Source organism: Pararge aegeria, chromosome 3, assembly GCF_905163445.1.
Source record: "Pararge aegeria chromosome 3, ilParAegt1.1, whole genome shotgun sequence".
Classification (NCBI taxonomy): Eukaryota; Metazoa; Arthropoda; class Insecta; order Lepidoptera; family Nymphalidae; genus Pararge; species Pararge aegeria.
In genome coordinates, this window is record NC_053182.1 from 17,109,240 (window position 1) to 17,133,958 (window position 24,719).

General features: G+C 39.2%; 1 protein-coding gene across 1 annotated transcript in view; it reads right to left on the reverse strand.

The window, feature by feature from the left end:
- Positions 1-752: 752 nt before the first annotated feature.
- The window catches only part of LOC120635964 (tribbles homolog 2-like), a 63,998-nt gene continuing 40,031 nt past the window's right edge, over positions 753-24,719 (reverse strand). Inside the window, exons 4-5 of the mRNA XM_039907179.1 lie at positions 5,070-5,261; positions 753-3,297 (exon numbers count right to left, since the gene is read on the reverse strand). Of these exons, the coding sequence (XP_039763113.1) occupies positions 3,033-3,297; positions 5,070-5,261 (457 nt within the window). The 3' untranslated portion in view covers positions 753-3,032. The remainder of the gene's footprint in view (positions 3,298-5,069; positions 5,262-24,719) is intronic.

The following is a 24,719-nucleotide window of genomic DNA, read 5'->3' on the forward strand; positions in this document are numbered from 1 at the left end:
AGGGAATATAACGGAGAATGTGCTACTATCTGTCATCTGTGCGATGCCGAGGTGATTATGCAAACCCTCCGCTTGGGAGAGGCCTTTAGTCCAACAGTGTAATGTTTTAGGATATTGATAAATAAAATAATAAATATACTACGACAATACACACAACGCCATCTAGCCCCAAGTAGCTAAGTAAAGCGTAGCTTGTGTTATGGGTACTAAGATAGCTGATGAATATTTTTTTTTTATGAATGAAATACACATAAATACTTATAATATACAGATAAACACCCAGACACTGAAAAACATTCATGTTCATCACACAAACATTTTCCAGTTGTGGGAATCGAACCCACGACCTTGGACTCAGAAAGCAGGGTCGCTGCGCACTGCGCCACTAGGCCGTCATATGATTTGATGAGTTTCAGATTTTTACTGCATCTGGAAAAGGCACAATCTACCTATATATCTAACTCGTTTATTTAAGTATCTACGTATCTTACATTAAAAGGATTAGATACGTAGTTAGGTAGTAGCTCTTTATGCAGATGCAGGATCTGACACTGAGTTTAAGCAAGAGCTCCTTTTTCATTACCACAGCAGATATAATGCTCCCAAAAAACTCCATGGTTTGAGGTTAATGTGACTTGAAAGGTTTAGTGTTCAGAGCATGTAGATGCTGATCCAAGAACCACAGGTTATTACATTATCAGGAATTTGGATTACGTAGGTATTTTGGTTAATCACTATACGTTAACACACAATAAAAGTAAAATTTAATTTTCTAAATTATTTATTCCCTCTATCATTCTTCCTTTTTTTGATAACCTTACTCATATCTTAAGCTCTATTTACAGTTTGTATAAATTAAAGTATTATAATAGTATATTTTACAGTAAACTACTATTGTACAGTATGCTTTCAACGAAAGACTTGACTTCAACACACTTTCAAAACATGAAAGAACTAACAGGAAACCAAATAAGACAATGTAACACGGCTGAAATAAAAAAAATAACAATTTTGATAATCATGGTAACATTATCGATTTCTTTTTTGGAACGATACGATTTAATTGAAAAACAAAAGAGCTGATTTTTCTCTAATCGATTTATAATCAACACCAAGTACCAAATGGTAAAAATAATTAATTAATAGGAAGAAGTGTTGCCATCACACCGTCAATTAAAACAACGAATAAATTAATTAGTTTAAATTAAATAAATGGCACTAAACCAAACTACGATTTTATTCGGTACGTGGTGGTGATGAGAATGATATATATAAAAAAAAACTTTTTGATTGATATAATATAATAGATGATTAACAAAATAACCGAATATGTCCGAAAACATAATGATCCACATAACCAAAAATCAAATAAAATATAATAACTCTATGATGGAAGCAACTGATCGCTGTGAAACAAAAGGGCTTATGCTTCTGCGTAACAACGTAATGGCAATACACTGAGAGCTGGCGGACGATTTACTCATACATTTTAAACTGACATATTTTTTAATAACTCTACACAATGCCCATACAAACTAAATATTGGCAACTTTTTATATAGCAGAACAATATTTCAACTTCAAATATATTTTAATGAAAATATAAACTGCTCTGATAGGTTATCTTTATTTAGTTTGTACGTAAATATTTAATGTCATTATATAGTCTTAATAAATTAATTTCATTATAAAATATTATCAACAAATCGTTCAACACTTCTCAGATCAAATCAATATAATCGCTAAATAACATCGGTGGAGATCACAATTACACGACATAATATTTTCTTTTAAATATAAATACAAAATATACACTTATGTATTTTTCCCCTAATACTATATTATAGCAACAACTTCCAATGCAATATACCCATCTATATTGATGTGAAATTGATATGAATCATGTAACAGGAATTAACGCAGTAGTAGAACGCTTCGCACTGTTATACATTTTTAGTTAAGATTACATTGTTTAACTTGTGGTTAAACCTTAACCATTAGAAATAGATTGGAGCTATGACTTACGCTCTGTAGATTTTAGGCAAGCCCACGATATGAGATATAGAATGTTAACAAATCTTTAACGCTCGTAGAGTTTCATTACAGTTCGTTATCACATCTCGTTGGATGCTAGACGATTTTCTACAAAAATTTATTTCCTATCTGAACTGAATAAAAATATTGAAATCCATTTTAGGTATAACAGTACGAAGCTCCCTCGTGGACCATACCGACAATTGGTACACTGGCTGACAGCCGGGAGCAGTTTGGTTTACACAAAACAAGATGGATCGTTTAACATTCATAGTTAGATCACAAGAACGCGTTATCAGTCTCACTTATTCTGTCATTAGTCATTACGAACGTTACAACTATACCACAGCTCGTAAAAGCCGACACGTAGCGCCAATAAAAGCCGCATAAAACTAAACCTCCATTTAATAGCGCGTTTGTCTTGCGTTTGCCGGATTATGCGATTCGTATTGTGGTAGCGTTCGCTTCTATGTATTTCATAAATTAAGCGGCCGGGGGGAAGCGGGCCCGCCGCCCTCTCCCGGCCTATAATCACTAAATTAAAATCTCTACGGAGACCTTTATTTGGCTTGGGATACTACTTTCTGAATTTTAATCGTTGACGGAGCGTGGTATTCGAGCCGACGTTTCAGTGAGCAACCGCAAGCTTGCATGAAATTAGGCCAGAATATACTTTAACCGAAAAGTTAAAGGCTCTCGGTGGACTCACCGGGCCCTAAAGGGCTACCATTTGACGCAGTTCTTAGTACTTTATTTACATTATTTTGAAGCTCATATTTCTAGGTGTCTCGACAGACGAACCCTGATTTCCCAGTAGCACAAAGCTTGTTCAATTCCAGAAAAAATAACGTTCTAACTTTAAACACATCCAATGTTCTGGCTTGAAGAAGCTTGGCAAAACGCTAACAAATGGCAACCCTAGCTTATGCTATTGCGCGATGATGCGAGATTGGAACATAGTACACCGATGCCAGCACCGGCTGTGTATGAAAAGTTGGGCTAGACGTAGTCATCGTCCATCGGCACGTCGGGTACGAGGCGGTCGAGAGAAGCTGCAGCTCTTGGGGGCAGTTCGTTCCGAGGGTCCCGTGCTAGCCAGGGGTGGCGCAGAACATCGCGGGCGCTTAACCGTTCGCAGGCTTCCCGCCGCAGTAGAGATCGTATGAGACATTTTCCTCGCGACGACAAACATTCGGGCACCACGAAGTATCCGCGAGATATTTTCGCGAAAAGCGACGCATGCTCGGAATCGTTGAACGGATACCTGCAACAAGAGGAATATAAAATTAGTATTTAGCACGGCATATATTTATCAAACGAAAAAAAAAACAGTGATATGACATCATGCGAAAACCAGCATGCCTAAAAGTTCTCCAGAATGTTCTCGAAGGCGTCCGCACTTGGCCAGGGTGGTAGACTACGGCCTAAACCCTTCTTATTCTAAGACGAGATCCGTACTATGTATTGGACCGGTAATGGATTGATAACGATCATATAATTATCTTCGCATTTTAAACATGTGGCCCATTGATAAGGACGGCTTATTTTATAATGTAGAGACTGACTAAAAATAACTAGGACTGACAGCTCAACGTGCTCCTAGACACGCTTAAATATGCTCTGCCCGAAGGACGATCGAAGTAACCCGTAGCTAGAACCACAATTCCTGCGAAGCAGTAAATTATCTTCACAAATGCCCAAAACTATTAGTTAAATGGCCATTTGTAACACCGGATTGATTTAGAACTGGCTCGAATTCTTATCGCCTTTCGGAGATAACGTGAGCTCATTATTACCGACATTAGGCTGGAGCTCCACAAATTGGTGAGGTTTTTTTAAAGCAAAGTCAGAATTAATGGCTGCGATCCGATTGTCGTTCGAGAAAGGCAGATGCGAAACAAAAACCCCAGGTAAGCCCGATGGAACCCTTCCGGCGACAGGTGATGCCGTCGATTGCGGCGAAATCCCGAGTTTCGAATTTAAATTACGGGTGCACGGGCTCGAAAAAAGGTAGAAAACAAAGGATCGCGAACGGCAGGTGCGTGCGAGGGGAGCAGGCGCGGCGGGGGCGGGGTACGAACGTCTTCGCCACATGACCGAGGCAGCCGGCAGGTGCCGAAGATTTGACTCGTATACATGTGGGTGATATAATTGCGAGCCGTTGGTCCGTAACGGCCGACAGGTGATCATCCCTGTTGTCGCCAACGGTCGCGGCGACCCTTCCAGTGCGATCTCTAAAAACGGTAAGTCCCACGCCTAGCAGGTGAAGACGCCCACGGTTTATTTATGCGCATTTAATTGCGACTAACCTAAATGTTTTAATGAGTTTGCAAGATAATCGAGCGATTGGTATTCGGAGGCGTTTATTCTAATATGGGGCACCGGTGGTCAGCTAAATGGGTAATTTTCAAAATATTAAAGCTGCTCTCCATCTTGCGTATTTTCTTCTTTTATTCTACTACAAGTTTTGACTGCAATCTCACCTGGTGGTAAGTAATGATGCAGTCTAAGATGGTAGCGGGCTAATCTTTTAGGGAGTATGGTAGTCATACCCCTAATCGGTTCCTACGCGACATCATACCGGAACACTTATTCACTTAGCGGCACGGCTTTGTGGGTAGGATGGTAACTAGCCACGGCCAAACCCCTTCCACCAGAAAAATTAACAGAAATTGCATATGATTTGTATATTATACCCTACATCCCTTACCGTCGCTAAAAGCAGCATTATTGTAAAATCTCAGTTTTAGATTACATTCGCTAACGTCCCTTAAATTATGGGTTATAGTTCTGAAACAAGTGCGTTAACAATATTAAAATAATACTGCTGCAAGCGATGATAGTAAGTCTACAGAAATCTAAAGTGTTTAGCATTAAATTACCTAATGAAATTTCAATGGCTTATAAATACTATACATACATTGGTTATTCAATAAATTGTTATGAAATTTGGTATCCCTCCTTGGATAATGTGTAACGAATTAGTCTATCAATAAAACTTTAGTATTTTGAAGTGTTCCAAGTTGAAGTACATACCTTCCAACGAGCATGGTGTACAGTATAACTCCTAGCGACCACATGTCAGCTGCTCTGCCGGAGTACGTCCGATGAGCCCTCAGGATTTCGGGCGACACGTACGCTGGGCACCCCCTTTTGTCTTGAAGGAGATCTTCCTCGGGGTCATCTAACACTACGGCGTCTTCCAGAGACTCTAGTTTTAAAGTCGTCCTGCAAAAAGAAAGAGAAACAAATTTACAAACGCTGGCAACATGGCTGGATTGGGCTGGTGGAGTTTAAAGAGCAGGGGTACATAAAAAATAAGGATTCCAATATGCGATTGTAAAAAAAAAAGAAATCTAAATAATTAAATTGACTGCGTTACATAAAAAACAAGATAATAATGCATTTCGATTTTAGCTGAACTAGGTATTGAGCCAAGATGGGCTTAAAAATCCCTCTTGGTATCTTATACATTGATTTTTTTGCATAATATTGGCTAGATATTACAATTATGTATTAGAACGTAGTTATTCGTTTGTATGTTTTTAATATATAATACGCCCCACAATTTTGTTTTCTTTTTACTTTTCCTAATCCTAAAGTTCCCTGTCAGAGATCGCTACTAAGCTATAAGGCCACCTTTTGTATCCTTCTACTTTTCTTTTGATGTTCTTAAAATGTAGTGTAAAAATAAAGGTAATAAAAATGTAAAGAAAACCTCTTTACGCTTAAATATACGAGCGTTTTTCTCGAGTTCGTATATCGAACCTTCTTTAGGTCACTAGTGATGTAAGTGATATATAAAATATATCTGTTTGTTTTAAAAAAAGAAATTATTTAAGACCTAAAGTAGTAAAGGCTTTAAATGTTGTTTTTTTCTCAAATTAGCTCGCTTCGTATCGCTTATTTAATAGTGTTGTTTTTTATTTCCGCAAATTTTCTGTAAACTTATTTAAGCGGACGAACTATTTGCACAGCACAATCGAAGGTTCGTTTAACCCGTTATATTGTTAGGTCAACTGCATTTGACGTGCATTGACCGGTGACCCAAATAAATCGCGAATGTGCCTAGTGATAGCACTATAATATCTATACGGCTGGACGAGCCCGCCCGTAATGGATCCCTTTGTGCGCGAAGCTTTGACCGATCGCTATTAACGATTCCCGCGTTCGGCTAATTAGTAAAGCGTATAGAGGTAGAAGCTGCGATAGCTCAGTAATTATGACTTCGGCTTTAATTTCGGGTCGCCGAGTTCGAATCCCAGCACGCCTAACTTTTTTAAGTTTAGTGCGTTTTAAGTATTTATTTTATTTATATATATGTATCAAAAACCACCCACCCCAACCCACAAATATTTGAATATATTTAGGTAAAAAGTCATAATTTGGCCCTGGTGTGGGTGAGTATCTGACTCCTAACTAGTTATAACTGTATTTAGGATATCACATATTCTACTGCGGACTAGTGGTATGTACAGGATTCATATTTTATTTTAAGTAATCAAAATAGCACTTGCTTCAACCCTTCTGATTGCGGGATCCCTTCTGAACCTTTGCTCTTACCGGTGAAGGGTTGATGTGATGGTGTTAGAGGTAGTTATGAAAGTACCCGTGCTAATAATTAAGGTGTTAGTTTTAGTGCAAGGTTCAACAGCGGAAACTCTGAAGGGTTAAACAGCGCAAACTCTTAAGAATATAACCCTTTCGAATTCATTTAATTCATTACCCTAATTATTAATTTCTAAGAGGCATTGTAATTAACGTTGACTACTTTGGCGCTACGTTCTTTGGGTTACTAGCCGCTGCTGAATTCTCTTACCAGATCAGAACTTAGATATCTTAATCTGACCAGGATTCGCTCCCTGATTCACTCCCTATTGTTATGGCTTAAACGCACGTTGTCGTCGCGTAGAAAGTACGCAGTGTGCAAAAAGGCTCTTAGGGCTGCGAAATAGTTTCCTCGTTCGGGAGCTCTCGTATGCAACTGTAATGTCATGTAAATAATTACATGGCGAACCATAAAGCTGCCCGATGACGCAATAGGTTTCGTTTCATCACATCACGGGCTTTGGGCGCACCGCGACCTCGTATTTCACAGCCGCCGCATCGTTTCGAAATGCATTAAATGCACACTTGGAAACGTTACACCTAGAACGAGTTTATATTCGAAAACCGATGGCGAGTACATAGAAAGAGCAGCTTTGTCTATGAAACAAGTAGCTTTAGTTTTAATTCCATTTGAACGATATTGTGTTTTAAATTGAATGAAATGTATTTATTTGTATGAATATGTGGTCAAATGTTCTTAACAAAATAAAAAGTCGCAACATATCCGGTCGGGCAACCCCAACATACAAAATTTGGTCAATTATATATAAACAATCTAGTTGTGCTTAAATTGCAGAAATTCATTAATTGAATAAAATACATTGCTCAATGGCCACTTTTTCTTAAATTTTTTAAATTTGTATTCTTAAATTTTTAATCGTAGTTTTAGCTTTAAGTTTACGGATGCAGTTATCGACATAATCTCACTACAATTTTTAAGTAATTTACGCATAATTTCCATCTATTGGCCTTTTTGAATAAAGAAATATTTGACTTTGATATAGGATTGGCATTCGATTCATTTTTGATCCGAAGGTTTTGATATTCAAGCGTACATAATATAAAGCGCGTTAAAAATGCAAATGCTAGGTAGGCAAGGCAGGTGCGCAAGGCACGGCAGCCCCGAGTTGGTACACGCGATGTTTCAGGTAACCTAATAATAGCCTGCAGGAAAACGGTGAGGCGAACGACTTGAGAAGGGTCCTCTATTTCAAGAAAAAAAAAACGAAGACTTTTTGCTTTATTTGTAAACGAGTGACCGCTTGACTGATATCTTGAAGGTAAACGATACAGTCAGGTTCGGACCCGACGCACGCTAGTTTTCAAGCTCTCAAAAACTTCGCAGGGCATGCAACGTAAACTTCCTGCAGTGTGTCGCCCAGTGTCCATAAACCTGAGGCGTAGGTGTTGAACCCAGTGGCGTGCACTGGGTTTCTTACCAGGGTATGCATACAGCAGGAAAATTGCATAAAATGATAAAAATCCTCCTCTTATACGGGCTATATTTCAATTTTAGGGTATGCAGTGCTTTTGTGCATGTATGAAGTGCACGCCACTGGTTGAGCCTCATGTGCCTGTAATTACACCGGCAACCACGCCCTTCAGTCCGGAACACAGTAGCAGTTCCCCGGACGAGCTGTCACAAAAAACTCTTCTACAAATTGAGTAGTTCAATCTGAAGGTACATCACGGTTTGCAGGTAAATATATAAGACAAGGCTCACGGCCTCGCTGATATCTGTTTTTGGAAACCGGCTGTCACACGAAGCGTGGTCAGATTTAACTATTTGGCTTGCGATTAACATGTACAGCAACCGGTAGCAACAAATTGTCATTTGGCTGATGTATGTGACATATATTACAATATTAAAGTTTTTTTTCTTCTCGTACGAAGCTGTTTTCCCATATATGTTTTTCATCTTTACAGTAGTAGAAAATTAGCGTAAGATTTGATTGATAACAGCGCGGCGATAACTTGAAGTGCAATGTAGAGATAGTGGTTTATTAACATACCCGTTTATGAATCGATCGTGATTCGTGACAATATTGAGCGCTGTTCAAAGTAAAGGTTACCCTCGTTAACTATGTCGCTTATCTGTTTATCGCGTTAAAGAGATACGCGGGTACCCAGGAAGATGTTACTACTTCTAGAGGCGTTAAAGTATACTTGTGGTAACAAATAGCGGAGTCTATCTTATGACCTATCATCATTTACAGTCTTACTGCTTACCATACTTTATTACTTTTTAATACTTAATCATCACGGTCGTTAGTGCAACTAGTGCTTTGAATTCAGATTAGAGTAGAATTTTTAGTTTTTGCGTGAAATTATAATAATAATAATTTTTATTTTTAGGCAATAGTCCCTAGAGTTATATTATAAAATTTGTATTCAAAAAATTACACATATTGATAATTTTGGTCATACACAAATTATCAATGAAATATAGGTAATAATTATTCTATTTAGGGTTGTCTTTTTTTTTATTTTAATACAAAAATTGTTTTGCAATAAAGTTGAAATAAAGCAAAAATCAGAGTGTTTTTTGCGCGGCAATGCGATGTCTAGAGGTAAAAAACTCTCACTGAGCGCGCCAATGAAAATTGCTCATACCCGAACTAAGTATACGCATATACACCTCTATATCTGAACGCAATCCCTATTTCATAGTTTTATGTTCGTGCACGGATTGCGCTGTGCTCTTAAGCAACAAGAAATAAGGTTCAAATTCTACGATTGTGTAATGATGCGTATCGGTGCAATGCACGTGTTTGTTATTCATCTTACGTAAAGGGTTCGATTGTGGGAAAGCTTCGGTGTGACGTCACTACAAACTTCTAATGGGCGAAGTCGAGAGTCCACGTGCCCATTTGCGCAATGATCCCAAATAAATGTCATCTTCTTTGAATGCGGGTGGTAAAATTTTCTGTTATGTGTCTACGCCCTTTTTCTAGGGAATCAACCGTTGGCGTTGCTGTCGACGATGATGGGATGCTATACATTGGTACCCTTAATTCTAAATTCTTCAAAGGCGTGTTGTAAGAAAACTTCGTTGAGACCGTAGCGAAGACCGGAGGTCATGTTTTCGTGTCTATTGTGCAGCGAAGTGATAAAACACATAGGTACAGCACACTCTTCAAATGCGGGTTATAAGAAAAACTTTATAAAGTACAACGTATTTTAATAGCTTTCCCTTCAAATGCAGGTTTTAAGGAAACTTCGCTTTAAGGAGACCGGACCGGAGACAGGCCAGTGTTCTGGTGTCTTATTAAGCGGGTTGTAGAAATATTTTGACGTGACGTCACGGCGCCCTTTTTCTAGTGAGCGGTGCTGGAGTCCTCGTGTCCGTTTTAGGCGACTGCGCAATGATCCTAATTAAATCCCTTATAGCAAGGCTAAAGTGCGATGTCTGCAGTTGCAATCGATTCGTATTTCGCAACGTGTAAATAAGTTACGGAGTGTCGTAAGGCGGTCGGAAGGTTGGCCGGATTTCCGAACAGTGCGGCGCGGGCGGGTACGCCGTGGCCTCGAAGGATTCTCGGTTGCGGACGCGGACCGCGAAAGGACAGTGGGCTTAGTACAAGATATGCTCGATCGCAATCGTTTTCGAGTATGGATATACTTGAACATAGGAGTAAAGTGGACCGTATCCTTGTTACATTAAAGCTCAGATTTGCCTACAAAAAAAAATCAAGATGTAAATACAGGTTTTGCGATTTTAAAACAAGTGAAATTATTTTACTTTGACCGTTTAGAGTTTGATATGCGAAAACGAATTCTCGACTAAATATTGCACTAACAAACATTTTCGAGTATCGAAACGCCGTACTACCAAAGAATAAAGGAACCTAATACAAATAGTTTTAGAGTCGCGAATTCGGTACAACTGATTTTTATTTAACAAACGTCGAGATAACTTTCAAATTAAGCGGCTGTGAACTTTAAAACTACTAAGCTAAGTTCCATTTTTCTCTGATGTTACAGGGTTTTGATACTTGAAAAAGGTTCCACGAAATGTTTTAGTAAAGGTAAAGCTTCGCACGCTGCTATGCACGCTTCAATCGACCTGCCGAGCCTTACCGCCTTACTTAAACACGCGGCCGAGGTCAATAACATATTTGTACCACGTAACTAACATTGTTGATACGCGTAAGTACACTTTCAACAAATGTATGAAAAAAAAAAAATCTCATTGCCAGTTATAATATGATCTTCTGCTTTTGTGTGACTAATATTTTTTTTTTATATTTGTCTTTCGTTTGACATGTTAAATACCGCGTAAGTACACTTCTAATTCTGCTTTCAAATTTAATGATCGAAGAAACTAATCCAAAAAATAGATTGAAACTTGACTTCAGAGATAAGAGAGTTTAGTAAAAAAAACCATCGAAATCTTCAGTTTAATTATTTTAGTGTTATGGAACACAATTAAAATAACACAGCTATTTAATTGACGTCATCACGTACAAAACGGTAAAAGTACAAAAGTTACATTTTAGTAAATGAGTATCGCGATAGCTTTATACTCACAAACACACTTTACCAGGTCATTGAGTCACGTCTCTGTTGAAATGATATTAACTAATAAGCGTTTATTGCATTTAATGTGTACAAGATACTAGTGGTTGTATCTACGTGACGTGTGCCGACTGGCTCGCTTTTGTTTCGGTGGAGGTGACCGTTCACCTGGCTAATAATATTTGCTCAATATCACAGATTTGCTAACAACATTGATATTTATTTGGGTTAAAGTAAAAATTTTACAATAAAATTTTATTGGATTGTATATACGCGGTGCGCTGATGGCTTAGTGGTTATGACCTCGGTCTCCCTCTGAGGGACTGCGTTCGCACGCACCTCTAACTTTTCGTTGTTATGCAATTAAATACTACATGATTTAACACGACAAAGGAAATCCAGCTTAAACATTTTGAGAGGATCCATGCATGGGTAAATGTACATTGACAAGAAGGCGTACTAAAAATATATACTCGGTCATCTTTAAGCAAGGGCCCAAGAAATTCGCGCTATTTCCTCTTTGGATTTCAAATATTATTTATTCTGTGTGCTAAATAAGCGTTCTTAATTTAAATATCAAAACATAATGAACTTATCTATAATTAATTTATGCGCAAGTCATGGCCGCAAGGAATGATGCCAAGAATGCTGGCTGCATTCTGCACTGAATAGCAAGGCTGAACCTTTGCGCAAAAAAATAATCCATCGCTATCACTGATGAGGTAATTGTACGCAAATACAATTGCTTGTAAGTAGGAATGTAAACGTGTTGTATAACCGCGTTATTGATATGTTAATACGCGATGGTGTGGGAGATCGCCCACAATTAGCGGGATGCGCCGGCGCAGTTTCGCAACAGTCGCCATTGCTCAACTCAACCCTGACAGTTTCGTAACAAACAATGGCAGCCGACACAGATGCAGCACAACACATGCATGCACTTCCTGCTCGACTTTATATCGGTATGAGCATTGCGCAACGACGACTAACGCTTTGAGCGACCGGCGACGACACACTAAACAAGTCATGATCAGTTCGCGAACGGATGGAAAAGGAAATGAACTACTTCATTTCGCCGAATAAACATATCTTTCAATCACTACTCATTCAAATCTCTACTCAATTTTATCTAAGATGTTATAACCCGTACCAACCCGCTAACAACATTACAATGAAGGAAAATGTAGTTATAAAAGTGAAGTGCCTCTATATAAGGTGGCCGGAGTGTAGTGTGTCAAGAGTGGCTGCACAAATACGTCGGAAAGCCAACTTCACCTCGGCTAAGTAAAATTGAGCGAACTGTAAATGAATAGAGTAACTTCACTGAGCGAAAATGTACACTTCTTTTCACTGTCACGTATGTTTACGCAAATTGTAAATGTTGGAAAAGGTAGTTGCCTTCTCAATCGGTGGTAGAATCACTACAATCAGGCAGGCTTGACGTTTCAAAAGTGCTTTTAGAGCCTACTTGAAATAATCTCAGTGTGTTTCGAATTCTAGCTCTCACTTGGTATTCGCTCCGTCAGCAATTCATAAATCGTCCGCTACAGATTGTTCCGTGCCCCGCGACGCCAGTTAGTCATAGGTTTTCGTAACCCGCATGTAGGAAGCATATGTCGCAAGCGCGTTGCCACACGGCCGCGGAGAAGCCGGGATAAGTTGGGAAACCATCCCGCGCTGCCCTGCCCAATTACACTCTCGCATTGTGTAATCACACGCGCCCGCCGTTGCGATGTGATAACAGACTTCATCGATTGTGAACCGTAATGAGATTTTCTGTTTTATCTAAACCTCTATTCCAACGTATGTATTGGCAGGCAGGTCACATCAACTACACGAGTATCAACATGTGTTTAGAAAGCAGAATCTGCTTATGCATGGTATTCAAGTGGTTATTGTAGTTAATACACTATATCTATTGAGTTATTTGAACATATAGGAACAAGTGGTTCATCAATGAGACTCATACAAGTAGCAGCGATGACAAGGCATAAAATGTGAAGCGATGTCAAAATCTTATGAAATGCTGCAATTCCCATACGCAGGCGAACAAGGTTTCCCGATAACTGCATTCGCTCGTACTATATCAACGTCAGAATTTAGGTCTCAAAACCGCACAGGCTGCGGCATGGCTCGCTTTATCGGAGCCGCGATAACGCAAGGCGTAAGTTTTGAAACCGAGCGCTGGGCTGCTTGCGAAAACGCTAATGTGAACATCGGTTGCAAAATTGTTTTAGTTTTAAAATCGAATGCGGCGGCAATGGCCCGGCCGGCGAGCGTCGCTGGTGACATTTATCGCGGTAAGGAGATCGAGTGGACTTCTGAACCTTTAGTATAACATTTGCAAACTCGCAATCTATATTCGGTGACGAGTATCGAACACCGTATCGAAAGCATAAATTGATCTAATTCATGTTGTTTAAAAACTGAAATACATCCACACTTCTATAGCAAGCGTTCTTAGCGCGATATTTCTGAAATAAAAATCAGCAGTAGGTACTCTATAGTGTTTTGTCACTCGAATCAGAATCCACGATGTCAGCGTGATTTATAATTACATTAAATAAGTTGTACAGAACTTGACACTAAAGACACCAATAGTAAATATTGGAGAGTACATTGCGGAATATCTGTTTCTGTGTAGAGTATAAAGATTGTAGAAGATATAACACACACCGTACGTTGTATAAATTATTGTGCTTTTCGCGGAGTTTAGCATAATAAGCTTAATGCTCATTGTAGGACTTTATTTGTCATTTCACGATGCGAATCTTGAAGCTGTAGCTCTGCAAGACTTGTATTAAATTACTTAAAACTGTATCTGCGCAAGCTCCCTGGATTTATTTTTCGGGCATCTAGGCAAGATCGCGCGTACTAGGGTACTGCAACGCGAGCCATATTTGGCAGGCGGGTGGCGTCCGCTTACGGGACAGACGTATGTCACAATTCACAATGGATTATGAGGCGTTGCGATATGGCGTGTTGCAAGCCCGGGCGGGCGTCCAAGGCGCTGCCGAAATAGTCCCGTGTTGCAACGGGAGTGCGGAACGGGCGCCACTCCAGAGCTTGCGCAAATGACGGCAACGTAATTGGTCAATTGCTCGAAGTCATCTCGCTACGCACGCGTTTACGACACCGTTCGACGACCCCCGAAGCTCTATTACGCGAAAATTGCGCAACTAAAGAAAGCGCCCGGAATGTGACGTCCGCGAAAAGAATTTTCGAGCTCCCATTGATCTCGAATTGTTGCAATTACACCGTTACGTGGCCGCGAGTGTTAATTCCGGTGAGCGGTCGACTTTCTAGCGCGGGGTCGGTGTACGCTGCGGTGTCGCAACAATTTCTCCGGCGTCGCGAACGAAGAAAGCGCGACCTCTGCGTTTTGCAATCGCGCTTCGGCCGCTCTGTGTGACCGAGCGAGCGCCGTAGAAAGCGCACGTAAACTCAAGACAGTGAGGGAACTAATTAGAAAGCATACTCATTCCCACGGGCAAAGTTAACTCTCAGAGGAGTTTGCACCATCCCTACTTCCCTACTTATATTTGCGAAAGTGCGCTGGTCGGTTTATCCTTTTTTCACGCAGTAACAGATTAACGGATTAACATGATTTTGTGCGATAGTTCAAAAGCCGTAGATTGCAGGTTATTCCGGAAAATGTAAGGGTATAAAATAAAAGCATTGCATTTTCTGACATCATTAAGTAAAAAGTATTTAAAGGAGGAAACTCTTCTAAATATATTACATAAGTTTTATTTAAGTACCATCCTTATATTTTGCAAGACTAATTGCGATGAAGTTTTTTGTTTGTCCTTCTTTCAGAAGCCAGTGTCGCGTTTAAAGTACACGCGGCCGATCACTATGAATTGAAATTGAGTAATAGGTACGAAATTATGCAAGCGGCGATTATGGCTGTCCCATGTCACCACTCGTAAATTTCTTCCGTTCATTGACTTCTTCCCGATATACTCGTAACAACGGTCTCGGGTCTACTGCTATCCGTTTCGAAATACTTTCTCTGACCCAGAAAAAGGTATGTGAGGTCGACAGAACTTTTGGGTCACGCAAAAAAGTACATCTAGTTTCAGAGTTCCGCGCCCCATGGGCATAAACTACAAACATAATTTCATTATCTAACATAAATGAGGTTGACATCAAATTAATTTGCAGTTAGATTCGTTAGTAGACCGTTATATTAAAATTAGTAGTCCACTAAAAAAACTATTAACTTTTAAGGTAATATAGCTAGCTACAGGAACGCCTGATTTTGACAAAAGCTAAAAGGAATAATTTCAAGAGTCATTTCATTGACTTTGTCAAAAGAAGACACGTATAAAGCACCATTTGCCTGGCAACACGTCTTATACCTTAAAGTTTTAAGAACAACCCAAATAAAACCAGCACCAATTAAGAATATATTTCGCACATATTCGCTTTCGCTAACTCTTTTGCAAAATCACATTATTTAATGGTGCTAGTTATGTAAAGGTTATAGATATAGATACAGAACACTAGTTAGCAAAATGACTCTTATACTACTAGTAAAAAGTATTTAAGGGTCATAAAGACGATGCGCTCAAAGAAAACGAAGTGTAACCATCCATGCCTGGCGACAAGTCGTATGTATCTCGTATACTGTATATAGATGTCGTGCGGGATGTTACGCGAAGAAATTGCGCAGTTTGCCACTACACCAGTTCATTCTCTTTCATAAGCAGTTGTTACGTTATAATCAACTTTTCTAAGTGTTGTGAAACGCGCGTAAAAAGCTGACGGTGCTCCCACATGGATGGGTAAACATGCATATAACATACCCGTATTGCTTAGTGCGCGTAAAAAGTGTATTAGTCGTGTGATCTGATGATTCTCAGATAACTTTCACGTCGATAGACACGCAACTAGCAACTACGAAATACTCTTATAATTAACTCTTCGGCTGGTGATTTGATATCCGTGGGGTTATGGTGAGACTCCTTATTTTTAAACAGTAACAGAATCAAATCGGTAATTTGATACCTAGTACGCGCTACTTTTGGGGGGTTATCCTTGATTGAACATTATAGTTATTAGGGCTCTTATTACTAAAGCATTAATTACGTGCGCGTCACTAAAATACGCAAGACGAATCTTTGAAAGCATTTATTCATTTTAGACTAAACGAATTTTCTGTGTAGCTTAAACGGATTCACAGATTCGACATGTTATTTAAAATGCTTTACAATAGAGCTGCAGTCGTCTTCTTATGCTATATCAAGTTGAATTGATTAAGTAATGGTATTTTACTATATTAAAATGTAGCTACGTTATTCTGTATGTGTAAAAATGGTGTACATTATAATCCTACCCAGATATTAATATCTCATAACCACCTACGCTTTAGGAATCGTATATGGGCCACCTGGCGACAGGTGCACTGCGCTCCTGTGTGCTGAGGTCGCCAGTCGCAGTCACGAGAATACCATAAAAGGCAGCTGGTAAAGTATGTATTTGTCGTTCGACAGATGCGGTCTAGATCGGGCGATAAATAAAAGAGTAAATCCACATCCGCAAGCGCCTGCGCAGTTTCCGCCGCGGCCGTACGCAGCCGGAATGGACAATTGTTCAGCTCTGCAGTCGCTTCCGTCTCATTCTTTTAAATCGGAAACGCTGAGATGTGTGTCGGCCTTCCTCGTTTGCTGTTTAGGGCAGGCCAGCGCAGCGAAATATTTCCGCAAGATTTTATTGCAACTCTTTGTAACATGGAAAACGCTGGCCTCTGTTCGTTCGATGTTTGAGTCAAGACTACTTTCAGGTACATTTGAACAGTCAATACATTCGGTATGTACCTCTGCCACCGGTTCAGAATACTATTGAGAAAAACCGAGGAAGAAACTATTGAGGATAAAATGGTAATATTTATTACGCTCGATTATTTTACTGTGATTCTGTCAAATATAAATTGCGGAATGTACAAGCTTCCTCGTTTGTTTAGGTTATGCCTGCGCGTTAAAATATTTCTGCACGATTATTTAACTTCGATTCCGTAAAACATGAAACTACTGTATTTTATAAGAGTATGCATTTATATCAAATCACTGTCTACACGTGAGAAATAAGTATTTGTTTTAATTAGAGAGGATGAAGATGAAAGCGTGCACATATATTTGAATTGCTTACGTGTACTATGAACGCTTATAGCTGTGCATTTAAGTGCGACCAGCTATGAAATAACGCACGAAATAATTTCGCCAGGCAATATTTCACATAGCGAGCTTACAAAAATACTGAACTCGTAGCGTTATGCAAAGATTATTGCGAGCAACAGAATTAGATATAGTTGATCATTAATATAAGCTACTCTTGCGGATTCCGACGCAAGAGCTTGCGTAGTTACGATATAACAAGCGTGGTTGCGGTTTCAACAATTCCTTAGATTCCTCCCAGCCAGTGGCGTGCATTGAGTTCTAGGCAAACGGAAAGAACTCCAACTATTTTCTATGGACCTAATAATTAAATCCAACGAACAACAAATGAATTAAATTGTGCTGAAACGTCAGTTTATAATGGAAAGCATTGATTTAAACGTAATTCAAACAGTTAGAATTGTAATAATTGTTGTGCAAGAGATCCGTTCAATAGTCCGCAGGAACTATTTGTATTTGTACACGAACGTTTGCTAAAATAATTTTATCTATATGAAATTATTTTAGCAAACGTAAACACTGTGAACCATTTAAATTATTATAACTGGTTTAACTTTCTAAACTCATATACATTATTGGAAAGGTCAATCTTGAATGGTTTTAGAGACCACTTTTATTATTTACAACACTGTCGGCGACGTGGCGTCGTCGAAGCTGCCATCACTGGGAAAATCAGTAGACATATCGAAATCGATTACATTTATACATTTATAAGAGGACAATTGACTTCAATAGCAATTGCAGTCTGTCAACATAACGTCAATGGCAAACTAAGCTATCAGTGAATCTGAAAGCCTGAAAACTGATTGATCTAAAGGCTTAGCCGCAGAACACATTGCGTAAAGGATGGCAGGGCACTTCATTGTTTCAACAGTCTTGACTTCATTTTGGTAGGTACTATTGTGTTACAGAATTAGCGTCACCGAAGAAAAAAAGTATGGCAAAATAATGAGTGATACAATATACGTTCGGTTGCAGATGATTAATATGCGGGGGACAGGCCAAGGTACACCGCGTCACGTCTTTGAGTAATCCTTGTATATTTTGTAACCTCTGTAGATTTACAAAACGGCCCGCGTGTGCCTCAAGCCGCATTAAACGTTGCTCCTTGCTTGCGCTCTATTTCATAACGCTTTGCACAAGACGAAACAATCGAGCGCTTGTCTCCTATAGGTATGCGACTGCCGACTGGTTATGATTGTCTGGTATAGCTGTATTAAATTACTAGCATACTGGCTGCCTACAGATTTATTGATGAACCAAATGATTTAAGTTTAAGTAACTCCAGCCAAAGTCAAGTTTATGAGCTTGACAGGCCTTGTGGATGAGTTTAAAGATGTTGCTAGATAAAACGTAAACAAAGCGCAGGTTTTTTTTCACAGCATCGCGATAGGCTAAGCATTTAATACATTAAGAACATGGTATGATCTAATCTTTAAGTAGCATTTACTCTACAATATAAAATGATCAAATGAAATGATGAATCTCTGTTTTACTTATTAAGAAATTACGTGGAGCAACGTCGTAATCGCAATAAAGACATAAAGGGTCAAAAGTTTCGTTTGAAATGCACGCGGTAAAGTACACAATCTCGTGTAATTTATCAAGTCAATGCATTTCAATACACAGCATATCGAAAGACAATGTCAGTTAACTCAGATGTAAATACAGCAAGCTTTGGGATGGATGACGCAGGCGTTTCGAGAACGCAAAATAAGCGATGTTGCGATTTCGCCTTACGAAATACATTCGCCTCGTGGTTGCAGAAACGCGTGGGACGACAAATAGGTTTAATGTCTGTCGGTTTGTAACACTGTTACATGTTTAATAGATCGTTCATATTGGATCATTTCTTTTGGAACATATGACTTAACAAGACGACGTTGTCTATCTACTTATCAGTAATTATGTAGCTAAAAATTATAGCAAATATTTTCGAACGGAGTATTGCAGATATAGAATCATCGTATCAAAGATTTTAACATAAAGGTTTACAATAAACAGGGTAGTTGGCCAAGTAAGTCCTAATCCTAGGGTGCCGGAGTGGCCGTCCCTTATAAGATAACGCAGGCAAAATACCGAGGAGAGTGTGGAAATCCCTCGAAAAAAAATCTACGTCAGCGTGCAGGTGTGCGTGTGTGAGTGTGTAAGAAAATTATGATTTACGAAGCGGAGACTGACTGACTGAGAGAGATACTGATAAAGACCAATGAAATGGTAGAATATAGATGGTTAACATTAAGTGACTGAATAACCTATTATTGCTCGTATCTGCTTCGCTTAACACGTCTCCGCTCTTTTTTTTTCCCGTGGGGTAATACCCCACTCCCCTCTACTCCGCATGAGCAAAAAGTGAGTATATGTGATAATTGATTCCCCCTTATGTGTTAAAATTTCCTATTCCTGTATCATATAGAAATATTTCTTTTTACTATTTGATATTTAGGTACATACCAAAATTTCTATTACCCGCCCAGTTATCGCTATCACCATTTCACTGGTATCTTATCACTAGTAAAATTCACCACTTGTTTATTTGTTTGGTAGGTAGGTACCCACAAAACGTGATACGATAACCAAATATTTTGTAATGATGGAAGGTGGACAATGTTTGCCAAAGTTACACAACCCAGTTAATCCCGACTATAGGACTGCAAAGCGAAAATTACATGAACACGTCTTTATTGTTGGCATTCAAACTTACGGTATTTACAATCGTGTATTGTCATAAAATAAAAAGGGCGCTTAAAAGTTGTCATTTTATTATTTACATACGAATGAGTGTATTTTCAAAATCACAGGCACAGAAACTTAGATGTTTAGATAATGAATATTTATTAGCTAAAATCCATAAAGCAGTGGTACGCTGCGGCATTTTAACTGTATCCAAATTAGACACGATCAATAAAATCCTATTTTCAGCTGGCTGTCAAAGTTACAAGACTCGGAGTTCTTGGTTGTGCAACCTGTTGCAACGTCTCTCGGCACCCTCAGATTTTCAATATGGTCAGTATTGATATGGTAATATTATTGGCAACGCTGGGCCAGTACGTGGACGCATAAATTAAATTATTTATAGTCTTTACGGTAGAATGACTTGAGGCCATTACTGGATACTGATACCAAGTTTTGGAGAATTACAGGATAATGTCATAATGACATACGATTTCAGACTTTCAGAACACCAAGCTAGCATAGTAAGAGACAGTAATGTTATTCCCCGATTTCATCCTCTGACAGGGACAAAATTTACTGGGCCACGAGCACGGCAACTGGGAAAAGGAGAAGTTTATCCCCGTTGTCCTTTCCTCGAGGAGAAAATGGCTGATGTCCAGGCTATATTTGAACCGTCTAACTGAAAATATTTCAACATGATTACATACATAATAAATTGAATAAGTCACGATGTGCCCCGGCAAGAAGTTCAGTAGGAATGTCCCGGAAAAAGTACTTATATATCTGGTAAGCCTAGGTAAGACGAGTTTCGATTCAGTTTGCGATAGTGCTCTAACTCATGTTTCTACAAAACAACCTGGCATCTGCTATTGCGGGCGCAACAGAGTATGCAATTATAAGCATCGGTTTTATTGTCTAACGTAAAAAAAAATACTGATCAGAGCTTGTATAAAAACAAGTTAAAGAACACATTAGAATAAAGTCTTGTTTTCAACTCTAGGTATAAAAGTATTACTGTAATACTTTAACTCTAGGTATAAAAGTATTACTGTATTACTGTAATACTTTTATAGAGTTGAAAACAAGATCAAATGATGATTTAAAGAGTTATAGTTCAAGATCTACAAGGGAAGTTTAGTGTGCCTCAAGAAAAGTACCCTATCTTTTCTAAAAGGGTTCTGTCTTTTATAAATGACCTAATAACTTCGAACACAAATTAAGAGGAATACCCTACATACCCCATATTTTTTAAAGGAGAGAGAGAGAGATAAGTGTATTTTTACCTTAAGATAGTACTAGGAAAGCAGTGAATTCAAGATAAGCATAATCATATAGCTCTCAAACATAACATGATAATGCAAAAATAAAATATGCAAGGTGTTCTATAATATTATTATCAAGTTATCAAGCGGCCGTGCGAATAGGTATTACAGGTACATCATGATAACAAGTGAAATGTTTTTGTACGATAAAAAAATGTACCGACAATTTGAGAACTTTCTTAGATAACAATTCTTATCCTTTCCGAGTGTCTTTGTTTCGTGAATTATACCTACGTAAAAGAAGGAAAATTCAGGAAACAAAGACACTCGGAAAAACGTACGTATTGCTACCAAAAAAGCAATGTCTAATAAATATATTGCATATGTTTAAAAGCTTAATTTACAAAGCTGGAAAGTAAGATAGGTTATCCATACCTGTATTGTTGTTATTGTTAGGCATTATGAAGTTATTAATTGCATTCTACGCGACGCGATGGTCCGAAAAATGTAAAATCTCAATTTATCTTACATAGGTAAGGTACTCTTCTCTGAATAAGTAAAGCTTTCTAAGCCACAATGTACATCACCTGCCTTCACATAAAAATCAAGTTATTTCTTTTCATAAAAATGCTTTGACATGTAAAAATAAAGTACTCAATAGCTATTTACCTCGTAATACCGCATGTACGAACTCCCTATGCATTAACGTCAAAATTATAATCGCGCGCTTGTTTATGAAAGGGTTTAATAATAGGTACAGGAACTACGTACCTACGACCCCAATGAAGCCACTTGACGCTGAGCGATAAGGCACGCAAAAACCTTATCGAACTAACTAACAACTATTTTGCCTATTACAAGCGACTACCATTTTGCGCGCTGTAGCATATGCCCGTCTCCAGTGAATTATGAGTTATATGGTATCGGAGGAGCGCTATAGCCAAACTCGATGTAGTATTTATGTAAACAAACCAAAAATCACTATGTGTAGGGTTGTCAAACTTTTAATAATCAAAAATTGTTATTTAATCACAATTTCCTAGTTTTTAGTTTAATACCGTTTTCTGAAACATAACATTTCTAACAACCCTATATGATAGTACGTACTAATCTGTTTCGCGTTACATTTACATTTTTATTAGCAATCGTCAAATTGACGACAGATGGTACTTAATAATGATATTTTTAACGAATTAAATTTTAAAGAACCACCCAATTAACGAATTTTGAAACTGTAAAGATCCCAAGTGAGCCTGGAAGCCTTGGCTCAAGGGAACAAATACGCATCGCAGCTTGTAAATACTCGTAAATGTGTTATCGCGAATCAAAACAATGTGGAAATACCGCGAATCAAGAGCCAGTTTGTACCGTTATCCACAACTGAAACGCGGAAACACGGGGCCTCGAAGAACGGGTTCCTTTATTGGTTTTCCGTAAAATACTATGTTTACGCCGACTTATCAATCATATGGGGTCAATTGAACATTTTATGGGGCCTGTCCCAAACTTACACTTCTTAGCTTAACTTTACAAAATATTCGGTATAACTTTGACTTTTTGAGTACTAAGGTTATACCTATAAGGTTATATTTATGGTATTGATAGACCAAGGAGATGGCACACGTGATGGTTGGTGCAAAACCATCGCCTATAATCAGAGCAACAATTCACAGGGCAAGAAACACGTCCTGCAAACGTACAAAAATGCTGTAGGTACAACAGAAATAAACATGATGGTAGTAATTCTCCGGACGAGCTCTGTCACATAAAGCTTTACTACTACTAAAAATGTATGTCGGAATTATAAATTAATCTGATGCCTATAACCTTATTGATTATTCGCTATACATGAACGCACATTGCGTTTTTAATAAATATTTGATTAATGAATTTGACTCCAATGTCAATCATATTTTATATCAATCATGCTCCGGCAAGGCACAAAAACTACGCACGCCAATAACACATCAACATTTTTTATTAATACGTAGTAGAAGGCTAGTAGCTTATACTGGGAATGTTTGCTTCAAAACACGAAAGTTCATAGGCCTCAAGAATTTCAAACACAGTACGGTTGTGTGAATCGTGGACGTGGATCGAATACGATTTGATCGCGCTCGATAAATAAATAGTGTAATCCTGGACAATGCCCTTTGCAACGCAGAGATTTATCAGATAGGGGAATTTTTGATAAGGCCTTACAGCGAGGAATGCTGCCGGCTCAGTGGATGTGGTACACCAAACAGCGGTACTTTCTCGTGTACCGTTCACCCGAGCAAATTAACTTCGCGCTGACGAGTGTTCCCTCTATCCAATAAAGCAAGATAGTACGAGTAATAACCGCGCAATTTCTAATCTTGAACGCTTACTTCTCGTTCGGTCAAGATGAGATCATAAAGGATCAATGATCCACGCGGATGCCGAAGCGATGATCGCTATACGATTTAAGGAGCGGTCTTCGAACTCGGTCGTCAACCTCGCGATTAATCTTTTTCTATACGCAATGACGTAACTTGGAAAGTGCGGAAACTTAATTCTGTAAAGCACGGATCGCGTCTCGATCCACTATTCAACGCATCTTGCCCGGACATCTCTCGCGGATGCTCACCGGGGAAAAGGTCAGTGAACTTGCAAAACTTCACCTGTCATAGCCGAGGGGAGCGAAACAAAGAGCCCGACACTACGAAGAAAGACCTGCGATATCTGATAAAAGCAAACCGAGCGAATACGAAGGCGGCCGATTATTAGATGAAGTAAAGAATTCGATTTTGAAATTAGAACTATGGACGCACTCCGAATGAGATGGCCCGCTTGCACAAGATCGCGGCGGAAGAGAGTGCGGGTAAAACGGCACATTGCGGTGATGCAATAAAGAAAGTGCGGAACTAAAGTAGGTTTTCTAACGCGGTGAATGTACTCGGCTATTAGCTGTATATCATTCGAGTCAGCAAAGGCTCTAGTGGCGCGGCGGGCGACGACCTCGCGCTCTCAGAGGCATGCCCGTATATTTTGCACTCGACCGCGGCTCTCGTGTGATATAATACAATCGGCGCGGAAAATTGCGCAGCAGAATCAGCGACCAGCATCTAGCCGAAGGGAATGTGTTATCATTGCTTGCATTACGTCAAACCGAGGATCGCAACGAGCATTTAGGTAACGTGTGTTGTCACATTTGTTTGTTGCGGTAACGCGCGAAGTGGGAAAAGCGATTGCGGCGATTCATAAAATGATAGATGACCTTAGGAATGGGCGAAAAACGTGTTTAAGAGCGGATATGTCAAGTTCAGCGTGTGCGAGAGGCGGGCGCGGGCGGCGCCGGCGCAGTGACAATGAATGGCAAGCACCGTTGTACTTGACCTAGTATTCGAGCCGTCAGCCGTCACGCCGGCCCGCTGCAACCGCCGTCGATGATGATACATGTGACATTACAGAAACGCCATTTG